A 12,782-nucleotide genomic window follows, 5' to 3' on the forward strand; every position below is an offset into this window, starting at 1 on the left:
TTCGATACTTCTGACTGCGCAGCAATTAGAAACGTGCATCAAATTTGTTTTCGAGTGCCTTCATTTCGCACAATCTATCCGCTCAAGATTAAAGATAAAGAATTGTCTAAATACTTTAGTATGTAATCCTCTACTTATAAAGCTCTACACATTTATAAACTGCCCAAAAAACGGTCAACCGAAGTGAGCTCTCCTATTTTGCAAGCTCATTCTCTTCTTCGTCTTTAGACGGAACTCCAACTACCTGATCCTTATCAGCTGCTTTCCCCTTCCTTCTCCTCTCCTCTTTCTGATTCTCTTTCTTCTCCCCTTCCCTAGCGCAGAGTAGCAGGCCAGATTTTAATTATTCCGGCCAACCTCTCTGCCTTTCCTTTCAATAAACCCATCTGTATCTTTTCCCCTTCTGCATTTCGTCTAAGGCAATCTTTACTTGTCTTGTTTCCGGCGTTGGTCAGCTGCCGTGCCGGAAATTTCCCAAACCCTGTCTGGTCGTTTCGCACCCAGATAGATGAGAGAAAAAATTATAAATGTAAAGCCTGCGAAGCGAGGGGGATGCTCGACGATATACTCTGGGAATGCCCCAAGTCTCTGGGCGCTAGGGACAACATTAAAAGTAGACAACCTGGGTAACCCTTCTGCGAAGCGACGTCCCCGCTGACCAGCAAAAAGCCGTCCGCCCGGCGGCTGAGGCCGCAAATAACCAGTGTATATTCGCCAGTCCTTAGTCGCGGAGGTTCCAGTCTCCGTTCCTCAGGCATGCGTGCCAGGAGCGGGGTGTAGGGGGCTTCCTAAATCAGTGGAAGTTTTAATCAATCAATCAATCAATCAATCAATCAATCAATCAATGCCCTGCGCTAGTGCGTTTTTCATTATCCCTAAATATAACGGCGTGACGTTACTGCCACAGATATAGGAAGATGCGATAATAATCGCTTCCTGGTACTCGGCCAGCACAGCAAATCAATGCTCGGCACTACAACCCACCTAATTATGTATAACTGCCCCTTTAGAAGCTAGGGCATCCCCCCCCCCTCCCACCCCCACCCGCCTCTCCTCCTCAAGGTATTGTCGATCCCCTAGAGACTGTGCGGATGTTATGAAACCATCTGCCCTACTTAAGTGCTTGGCAGCATTCGAACATCGTGGGTTTTCAGCTGCGCTGTTTAAGTAGAAGATGAGGAAAGATGTTGGCATTTTATCTAAAAAAAATTATTTAAAAAATTTTATCCTCATCTTATCGATGCGTCAAAAACTTATTCGATTTTGCTCAAGCTATGCGCTGAAGTGTCTTTTATCCGAAGCACGGAGCTCCACCATTCAAGTTTTATTGCAGTCGTACTCTTTAATGTATTCACAGCTATTATGACCCGCTCTGTGCAATCAAGTAGCGGGTGCTGTTCATGCAGCTCCACAGAACATACTCGGTGAGGCTCTTATCCTCTTCCTGCAAGAAAAAAGAGGGATAATCACTTGGCTTACCGCCGCTGTTGTTGTTGCAATAAAATGCTCTATCACCAATACAAGTATTCGCGAAAAGTAACCAAGTTGCAGCGATATCATCTTTGTGGTACCATTGCGTGTTTACGATATCAATGCCAAATAGATTTTCACGTGATCGGGCTAATAAAGCTTCCGCCTTAAATATCCTAAAGCTTGAATTTATACACGAGGGATGACCCCAAGGCGCATAGCAAAAAAAGCAATTGGTGCAATATGGCAGAGAAGGTATTGCGGCAAAATGAATAACGCATACTACTCAGGTACATAGGTTGCATATAAGAAATTTCGCAATCTATGTTAGCAGTAACATTTGAACTTGGCGTGCTTACAAACCCTGTTGTAAACCCTTATGTACTCGTTCAACTTAGCGTCGCCGACAGTCACCAGTCACCATAAAGACAACATGAACAGGGGAAAACTTTCTCGAACTGTAACAACTGCATTCAGTTACCTTCTTTCTAAGCTTGCTCTTTGATTTTTGTTTCTATTCCTCTTTCGTAATGAATCTTTTGGTTGCCTCAGCAAAAAATACTACGTTGCCCTTTCAGGCTCGCTGTCCCAAGAGCACAAATATACACGGAGTCCAGGGGGCTAGATATTAATAGGGTTACTCACTAAATCGGCTCAACAGTACTCTGTTTCATTACTGTGTTATCTCGCGCCTAATTTAGCCATTGTGCAGTAGCGTATAAAAGGCACTGTAAATTCCTCATTCCTAAAAAAGCCGTCGGTTTCAATATGCACTATTGCGAATATTTCGTTGCAAATCGTCTTCAGTCAAGCTAAGGGGAATTACATGGTTCCCAACGGAATGCCAAAGTTGTTTGCCGTTGCTGGCTATCCGAATAGATCCACAGTACTCTAAGAGACCAGCTTACTGTTGCTGAAAGAAAAGAGTTATACTTCTACTAGATCTGAGAACTTCAATGAACAATTCAGAAAACTGGTACTTCATTTTAAAGGGATATTCTTTCTATAAGTATATTTTGTAACAAAAAACTTCTGTTGCAATCGCTATGATTGCGAAGATTATACTAACCAAGGCGCAAATTGAACTTGCACAGCCCAAGTATAAGGCAAGAAAGGTAAGCGTTTAACTTGTACTAGATAATTTGCTCTATCTGCGAATGCGCACGCACGACGTAAAATGTGTTTAACAGTGTTGTATGAAAAACTGAGTTCACAGCAATTGGGCAAAGATCAATGCACAATATTCCTATTGCGTGCAACGTTCCCACCCATTTTCATACTTTTTTTTTTCGCTACATCATATCCATTTGTGAAAATCAGATTGTGTTTGGCGCACAGTGGTTAGCACTGTCTCTGTGGCTATGCTATTACCCCGTACTGTAAAATTAGTATCGGCAGTAACTGCTCTTTTTTAATTTTGGGATATCTCTCTTTCTTTGAGATCTTTGGGATCGCTTCTAGTTTCAATTTCAATTTGCAAGGCCTTCCATAGGCAACAATAAACAGCATGTCGCAGAGCTACCAGCTTTTATGCAATGCACTAGTAATTTGCTCGTGGCCAGACTTCTGTCCTGACGACACGACACGGAAAAGAGCTGGCTATGGATTGAGGGCGCAGCATTAACTAAGGCCATAACACGCAAAACAGTAGATAAATTTATGGTTATGGCTATTAAGATTCAAGACATCAAATAAAGTGATAATCAATCTGCTTCACTAAAACTTACAATTTTTTAAGTTAAAAAATATCGCACCATGCACACTAATAAAGCACTTTATAGAGTATGAGCAAGAAGGCATTGGCTAATGAAATATACTATTCTGTACAAGAAGAATCAATTATCGCTGAATAAAACCACAATTCAAACTCTGTGTCTTGAATATGTAAAATCGTAAAAACAATTTAGAGATTTCTAAATTCAGTGAGTTACGCACTTTAGAGCCATTAGTACTCCTAAGTCAACCACAGTTTTCATGAGCAAGAGGTACCTGAAGAATATAGAGATATAGACTGCTTAAAATGCTTGCATAAAAGATAGCAGAAATCGCAACTTTGCCGTCAGGATTCCTTCTCATTGCTCACATTAACATTTTCTTACCAGAGGCATGGAGCAAATTAGTCAGGCCATACGCATAGTGTTCTTAACACTTACAGCGTGTAAACTGTAATTATTCTCGCCTAGAAGAGCAATCTGTTCAAAAGTAAAACTAAAGAATATGTGTGCTTAATGTATATTATTTGGTATTAATGTTTAGTGTAGAATGCGAGATGCTAAATTCTTAAATTAGATTTTGTTATATCTAATAATCAGAAAAGATACCATCAGTATTTTTTTTTAACGATATATATTTCCTCAGGGTATCAGTTGCGTATAAGATGAAGAATGAAGAAATTAACTTTTCCTTTTTCTATCAGTATTTCTATTCGATTTGTATGGCTCGTTCTATACGTTATCACAGAAAAATCTTTTTTCAGTGCACCTCACTCATGATACGCACTTTTCCGTCTGGACTTATATAAATTGAGTTGGCTTGTTCCACATTTTCACACAGAGCGGAAGGAACAATTAAACTGCAGGCGTAGCCGGCGCAATCTTGTTTATGTGCTGCCTATTTCCAGCGTACGTACCTTCACTTGCATCACCGCGAGGGCAACCTGAAAGGCAAGAAGTGTGCACCTTCTGAGGCGGCATAAAACGCACATCTGCATTGTTTACTCTGTCCCTGTTCTGTTCATTCATTGTACCCTAGTAACATGGAAGCGTCCCTAAGAGAGCAAGTACAAAACTTCTTGTAAAATATGTTCCGCAACACAATTAGTACAAACAAAATTTTACATTACCATTGAAAAAGATATCCGACGGAACGAAAGAAAAAGTACCACGAAACGAATAATGCCTGTTAGGACACGGTTGCACTAATGTATTTCCTACGAATGGCCGGGCGGTAAATGGAAGATAAAGAATGTGTCGCATAACGTTATGTCACTTTTGTATGAGTGAAAGGCGGAGTTAAGTTTATGGGTAAAGAATGTACGCGCGCAGAAGGCTGCGTATGTCATCGCGTCCTGCAGGCACGTGCAAGCTAAAGATCTGCAGGTGTGCACTTTCCTTACGCGCTGAAATGCGAAATCATTGCGAGGTGCCGGCCGAGTTCGGTTGTGAGCTCGTTGTATGTTTGTTGCTTTTCAGACGTGAACGCGTTTACTTTTACTTTATTTATTTTGCTTTTCGACAGTATTTTGATGCTTCTTTTTGAGTAGTTTATTTCAATTACTATTTCTGTATTTGGCTTTGTAGTTTTTATTTTATTTTTGTTTCCTTCATTTTCAGTTTATTTTTATTGCCATTATATTTTTCATTACTTACGTATTAGTCTGCTTTTATTATTTATCTTTTTTTTTCTTTCCCTCAACGCCGTTGCCTTCTTAGAGGCGCTAGCTCGCTACATATGGCGTCGCGTTTTCTTTTATTTAGCACACTTTTACATAAATCTCAAGTGAATTAGCTACGACTAGCGCTCGTGCTTCAAATTGTTTAACAAATTATGAAGTGCTATACATAATAACCTGCAGTTTATGTTTCGCCATAGCATTCACCAGTGTTTGGCAGTCTTTTCGTTATCTTCTCTTTCCATAAGCTTCCTTGTTGGAGCAAGAAATGCGCGCAACGCAACTACCTCTGGCATTTGAAATTGCGAACTAAGGCTATAGCACATCACTGATGTCCTTGGAATTCTTGTCACCGCTTTGCGTAAACCCGCCGTGGCCCATTAGTTGGTATCCATATCGGCAGTTGTCAGGATAGCCGTACTGTGAGGGCAATTGGTTCTCAGCTCTCAGATTTACACTGCCATCGGCACGACGCAGACGACAGCGGGAGCGACTCCGCATCTGTTCAGTTATTAATAATTGAAGTGGTTATGTATATTAAGGTGTGGCATTGGGAGGAGAGTTTTATGCATTATCCTGGTGGGCATCTCACCACAGCCATTTAGCTTTTGAAGAAATTAGAGAGAAAAAGATTTTAAAAAATCTGTCACCGGAAAATTATTTATTTTCTAAAGTAAGACAAGGGATTCCTCGCTGACCAAATCTAAACGTATTAACAAACATAATTTGGCATGCTTGCATCAGTTTAAAGGTTGCGAGCATACGTCTCAGATTGACTAACTGGAAACTAGGACGGCAAAGGAAAAGAGGATTGAAATTATAGAGCATGAGATTGGGGAACCTCTAGGAAACGAGGCTTTATTTGTTTGAGCAGACGGAGGGAATGGATTTCATATGCACATGTTGCGTCCTAAGTTTGTGACTGGGCAAGGCTGACTGAAAAACGGCATGCTAGTAGATCATGTAAAAAAATGCCCTGGAAAGAGAGCATTAAATTTTAGCGAACAGTAGAAAACCTAGACAATAGCTCGTTAAAAGGAAAAAGAAAGGCCCACTCAGACATTTAAAACTGCAATTGCGGCCATGACAGCACAGGCCATGTGAAAGAGGCTTGCGGAGGCGAGGCCAGTGAAGAATTGAGGGATGTGGGGAGGGCGCTTCAAGATGCTGCGTGATAGTGTTAATGGTTCCCGTCTGCGGCTCACATTTCACATGCTCCGTCGTATACTTGCTCTTTTCTACTCACCTAACTAGCATCTTATTATCAGCTCAATGCAACAGAGAGCATAAGAATCATTATAAGCATCCACTCGCAAGCTACCTCATCACGTGGAAGCCCCGTTTTAACAAGTGTGCTTACTCGTGCCTAGGAGTAGCCTGTCTGCCCAGAATTAGAGGGTCATGGAGAGATCAATTTTCATCAGCTTTACACCTCAGAGTACCAACTCGAGTTCGCAGGTCCTTCAAACTGGTATATGCCGTAAGCTCTGGGGACGTCACACGACCCGACGACCAATCAATGCCCCTTCATGGCAAATGCCACCTATCGCCCTCCAGAAGCATCACCCAGATTTTTCGCTCACAACAGCGACGCCGGATGTTCTGCGGTGAGCATTTTTTTTTCTCTAGATATCGCTTTATTAGGTCAGGAATGTAAGGTGGAACCTCAAATGAAGGTGAATACTAACAAGGTTGGAATATCAAAAAAGGTGGAAAGTATTTAACTCTCGGAAAAAAAAAAGCCATGAAAAAAAAAAAAACTAGCAGGACAATAAAAAATCGTCAACACACTGCGCCTATGGAAATTAGGGGAAGGGAAGATGGTAGGCAAGCGGTTAGCGGTCTTGACGCGAATGTGATTAGGTCCGTCTGTACAATGAAGAAGTTGCTAAAAGGAGAAGGTCGGGTGGAAGCACAAGTTTTTCCGAGGAGTTCAATCAGTGTGGTGTTAGAAGAGCCAGAAAGCGAATTGTTAGGGAAGGTTGTGGCAAGAAGTTTTGCATGCAGCAGTCGGAATAAAAATATAGTGGTCAAGCAGAAGTTTTGAAGATTTAACGCGAGAAGTTGGTGACTTGCGGACAATAGTACAGCAGCTGCGGATGTTTGCATACCCAGTAGCTCAGATTACAGCACAGAATCGGAAGGTCGGGAAGGCTGTGGTTAACCTCATTGCGGGGATCCGACAGTGTGTTTTAAAGGGCTCCGAAGTGATAGAATTAAAACAGCGAGTAGAAAAAGTGGGAATTGACAAATTTTCAGACGTGATGACATCAACTTAAGTGAAAAAACCAAGCTCTACTATTTTAGATGACCTGCGAGCACTCAGGGTTTAAGAGAAGCATGCAGCGACAAAGAAAATTGGATAAATGGAGGCGGAGACAAGCGTAATGGTCGTTAACATCAGGAAGAAAAAGATTAAAATAGCAGCAGCTCCAGATCATTTACATACATATGCAAATTAGTAGGCAAACTACAAATATATTAATAACAAAACAAGAATTAAATGATGAAGAAATCGATGTACAAGCCCTTTTCAAGACACATCTCAAATATCAAAACTGTCCGCCGTTTTTTTTTTTTTTTATGACTATGTTTGGGAGGGATTCAAGAGAGCAGTTTTAGAGAAGGGGACAGACGTGGCATGCTTATTCTTCCGGTAAAAAATAGGTTCTTTGTAACGCCAACTTGTAAAGAACATGTCTATGTATCAGAAGCACTGTAGGTGAGAAACATGACTAGGCTTGGTCTATATATAGGCATGGCACAACTTTATGCCCCAGCACAAGAAGGATCTAATAAACTGTCTTACTGTCGATATAAATAAAGCTGGAAAACCACGCCGATATAGTTCTGATGAGAGACATCAATGGTAATATTCAGGATCTGACGAAATTGGCAAATTGGAAACAGAAGGTAATAATAGGACATTCTGAGCAATGCAATCGGGGAATTTTTAATACAGAACTCAAACTTGAAATACGAATCACATGGAAATTAAGAAGTATAGTTTAGATAAGCTGCAGATGGGACCGCAGCTCAAAAATGAACGAAGGAAACACACACAAAAAGCGAAGTTAAGCAGCAAACAAATGGCATTAATAGCTGCAAGTATTGAGGAAGCAGTACAGAAGGAACCTCTGAGTGAGTAGAATTGTAATCAGCTCGAATGACACATCTGTAAACAAACGCAAGAAGTAAGTAGAAAAACCACTGAAAATACAAAAAAAAAGCCACGAAACTGGTGGAATAGAAAAAATAAGAGAATCGAACAATGATGGGCGGTTTCTAAAAACATTGATAAGCAAACAAGGTTCAACTTCTTCAAAATGAAATGTCAAAAATGGGAAACTGAACCTACAAAAGAAAATCAAAGTAAAGGTCTTCGTCCAGAATAAAGTGAAGGAATCCACTGATCACTGAATATCTAAAGTTCATAATTCAACTAAATGGGGGTGGAAAAACTTGTAAAGTAAAAGAGTAAAAAATCAAAGTACCTCAATGCTGAGAAGAAATTTAGTTTAGAGGTAGCAGGCGATATAAGTTGTATTGGATTCGTTATAGCTGAGTCATTTGCAGGCTAAGATGAGGTTATCGCCCGGAGTGAAGATGCAGCAGACTGGAAAGAATTTGCGAATTGAAACATCTTAGCTGAAAAACGCCTGAATAAAATATTCCTGCAAGCACAACCGCAGAAGATAACAAATTCTAGTGAGGCGAATTAGTAAAACTTGATTAATACGGTAAGGACACCAAGTGAAAACCACTTGTAGAGCGATATAAAATAGGCGAATTTCGGAACGCTGGCGAAAGCCTAGAATGAATTTGCTTTTCAGGTGAAAGGAGATATGAGTGACAAAAAGACTGGTCACGATATTCAGTTGCATCCGAGCTGGCAATGCAGAGTGGGGAATTAGAAATAGAGATATCAAAAGAAAGTATTAAAATATTAAAACAGAAACAGAAAAGTATTGGTATTAAAACAGAAAATTCGCACGGCCAACAAACAGGCCACAACGAGCTGACCATGCAACGCTCTTTGCATGTAGTTAATGAATCATTCGAAGTGTCCCACTGGCGCATCAACACAGCAAAATGTTACTTCTTTGCTATCCATTCAGTGCGACAAGCTCATGGGGAACGCGGTTCGGCAGCTGGCCGATTGCTCGCTGGCGAGCGTATCTAAAGAGACATGAGTTTTTGTTTCAGCAGTGTGGCACAGCAGACACCAACTATAACTGCGCCGTACTCCTGAAAGCACCCCTGTCTTCAAGTCACCTTGTTCGTTTTTGCACCACAAAATAAAACAAGAAGATATAAACTCTGGCCGCATTTAAGAAAACAAATCTGAGGTAAGCTCATCGTGCTTTCATATATGACGTTTATTAAAATTTTCAACCCTCAAAAATAATCAACCTTTATAGGCTTTTCCTCTCAAACATCAGCAGCTTCTGCGCTTCCCAACTGCAATAGTGCCTCTTGCTCGTGCCATTTCAGGGCATATGAAAGAGCGTGATTTTAAGCCATATTCTCGAGCTCTGCAATGCGGCATTCGTCATAGCTTAAGTCTAGCTTCGAGGTTATATACACTCACGTTGTTGTTCAGAATCACTGACCCGTTGATGCACATTTCCGTTATGGCATCCACCATACGGCGTCCCTTGAAAAATCTCTTTCCCCTCTTTTCGAGCAGCGCCAAAACCTGCACAGAAGAAAGCTTATTAAGACTAACTTCCAATGGCGAGGGTTGCCCATTTCGCTTCAAGCCATTCTCCGCGGACAGTCAGGTAAATAGATTATCACGTATAGATTATCACGTATCACGTATTACGTATTATCACGTATACATAGAGTATCACGTATAGATTATAGGCCACGGAATTGACAACGTAGCCATGAAACAATAAACATTCTGTAAACGTAAAGTAGTATAAGCCCCCCCCCCCCCCCCCCCCCCCCCAGTGGCTTCTCAAAAACGTGCAACGCAACCCATGAAAATGCTGTCTCCCACTGCTGCTAAACTACCTGACCAAGAGAAGCTCAGAGCCAACGAAGCAGCAGCTATGCCTTCTTGAGGACCCAGCCATTCTCGCCGCTGAAGCAAAAGATCTGCGCTAAAATTTCACATTAGGAAGCATCGTAATCGCCAATAGAATTTTTTTCTGTTTCAAATAAATTAAGTAGCGATCCTGCACTTGTCACCTGATACCTCTAATGTTTTTTTTTTTTCTTTTTTTCATTGTAAGCATTATTAAAGGAAAAATTGTGCCCATACCTTTCCCGATATGCAACAGTCCCTTGCAAGAGCAGTCATCTAGTGCCAACCCGTTAATGGTGAATTGCATATGTTTCGAAAAAAAAAAAAAAAAGCTTGAATTGGATCATGCGTATAGTATGAACTGTAATAAGAAAAATTATATGCTTCTGGCACAGTACCTTAAGATAATGGTGGTCTTCCGACATGCAGATTTGAACCTCAATATCTCAAGCCCAAAGGGAATTACTGTATGGTACAATACATTGAAATTCTGATACCAAAGCTAATATGCAGCCTAGAAGTTCGATGTACAGCGTGCCTTTATTATTATATATTGGAGCAACATTTTCACCTGACTAAACCTTCTGCTCGAGAAAGTCAATAATGTGAACTATACAGGGTGAGTACTTGCGGTGAAACTCTGCTGCGTTTTTTTTTTTGTTTCTTTTTTTCTGTTTGCATTGATGAAGTCTCAGATACAAGTAAAATTACATGCAGGTTAAAAACAAATGCAAGAACTAACGTGTCTTTAATATACTACTAAATGGTGACCTCAAATAATACAAAGCACTGAAGAAGACCAAAATAATTTTCACCGCATTTTTCCTCGCTGCAGTCATGATAGCAATAGTATGTAATTTATACCTAACTATTCTATTCTGTATTCTGTAAAAGTGTACCATTTCGGTTCACTGCACGAGAGCCAAAAGAAAGCAACCTTAAGATTTAACCGAATGCAAATAGGTTACATACGCGACAAAAGTTGCAAGGTTATTGGCACGAATTTTCTTGTTACTCTCATCCTTGTTAAATGAATAAGATTCTGAAATGCCGCCAAGCTAGAGTAGTTGAGCAAATTTAGGCAGTGAGAGCCAATATATAAGCAAATATATAATTTTAACAAGCGTTGCGTTTAGAGTGTATATAAGAATGACATTTTTGTGCATTCAATCACCCCTGCGTTTTATCGTAGGCAATGAAATAATTATTCATTAGTTAGTAATCAATATGATTAGTAATTAATAAGTAGTCATTCACGCAACTGTTACTAAATAGTGAATATAAATTATTTAGTCATTGATTAGTAATTATTTATTAATTAGTCATTAATTAGTAATTGATAATTGTTTGGCATATTACCATATAAGGCACGCATTCGCACAAACTGTGGTGGTGCTCTGTGATTGGTCGATACCTCCATGACGTCATCCCGTCTCGACCAATCAGAGCCACCGTAAAAGCGTGACACTTTTGCTGACGATAACAATGAGGCAATAAAGGCTTTCGCCTTAAAACAGGTACACTGAACACTTACATGTGGTTGAAGCATCTTCTTAGAGCACTCGAATAGATGCAGCTTGTTCTCCCTGGAGAAATCTGTCGGGCTCAATTGAGTTAGGCATATAAACCCAGAAAGGACAATGCACTTACTATTAAGAACTGCTATCTATTTATAAATACCGTGATAAAAACAATGCTGTTACGAATCCGTATACAACACGGATATTTATTACATATTAAAATAATTTGTTCGCTTTCCTTATATCCCTGTTCCTACATTCCCGGAAGGCATTCGACTGTCTATCTAGATATACCCAAAACATAATTTAAAGGCTCTTGCGTACCACTCCGGCGCGTGGGTTCGCAGACTCAGCAGCATGCTTTGGCAACTCGGCTGAGGCCCTTGCTTGTTTGTTGCGCTACAAATGTAAAAGCTGTTTTATTGGTATGCGTTAAAATACACCTGAAACTGCCTAGCGGTTCAGTTAGAAATATCTAAACTGGTCCTATTGCGGCTGTAAATATACTTGCAGGAAACGCCATCAGCTGATATCTTTTTTTTTTTCTTTGCACAGTCTCACTAAACTTTTAGAAAAGACCTGTATTCACTTGATCTTTACCAGCTTCTTTGCCCTTTGCATTGATTCTTAGGATTACGGTGTTGTTTTTTTTTTTTTTTTTTTTTTACAGGCGCGGTGTCAATGCCATCTGCACTATTGCCTCTCTCACTATCGCCGTAATTAATTCGCTACTATATTGACAAATGCTGAGCACACATGTTGTTTGAATGAGGTATGTGTCGTGTTAGCCCCAGGCAGGGGGGGGGGGGGGGGGGGGGGGGGTGGCGCCGCTGCACCCGCGCCGGAACGCTGCTCGAGAAAGCAGTCCAGACACCGCGCTCCCAAGCGACGAAAATGACCCCCAGTTTATTCTCGCACTCCGCTTTTATACACTTGCGCCGCAGATCCACTATCGCAGTCGCAGCTGCCAGCCAAGCCAAGCCAAGCCGAAACAGATGATAACAGCACATCCCCCTTTTCAAGCACTATTAACTTTACATGCATACACTTCATAATAACATTGGAACACACCCAAGAAAACAAGACAGAAACACAGTCACTCCAAGCATCAGTCGTCCACGCCCAGCCTTATGGGTTTGCGAACAACTCTGCCAAATCTGGTCGTAGTTACAATTCTAGCTTGAGAATTGTCACCGTCAGTCTCCGTCTGAGTTAGAGGCACCAAAGCTTCCGGAGCTTCGTCAAATTGGTTGTCTACTCCAGTTACCAATCTGGTCCTGCTGGGCTGTTCCTGACTATCCGGACACTCGTAGTTCCCGCTATCTACCCGGTCTTTTGGGAGACGGTTACGCATTCTCCTGTTTCG

General features: G+C 40.9%; 1 protein-coding gene across 1 annotated transcript; it reads right to left on the minus strand.

Moving 5' to 3' along the window:
• Window positions 1-1,312: 1,312 nt before the first annotated feature.
• LOC146175503 (uncharacterized) lies at window positions 1,313-11,487 on the minus strand. Its single transcript, XM_084580786.1, has 4 exons — window positions 11,431-11,487; window positions 9,453-9,560; window positions 4,100-4,126; window positions 1,313-1,444 (listed from the first exon to the last, which is right to left on the minus strand). The coding sequence occupies exons 1-4, from the start codon at window positions 11,443-11,445 to the stop codon at window positions 1,361-1,363; spliced, it is 234 nt and encodes a 77-aa protein (XP_084436912.1). The 5' UTR covers window positions 11,446-11,487; the 3' UTR covers window positions 1,313-1,360.
• Window positions 11,488-12,782: the final 1,295 nt, after the last annotated feature.

This window comes from Amblyomma maculatum, chromosome 10, assembly GCF_055883805.1.
Source record: "Amblyomma maculatum isolate TAMU_Amacu chromosome 10, ASM5588380v1, whole genome shotgun sequence".
Lineage (NCBI taxonomy): Eukaryota > Metazoa > Arthropoda > Arachnida > Ixodida > Ixodidae > Amblyomma > Amblyomma maculatum.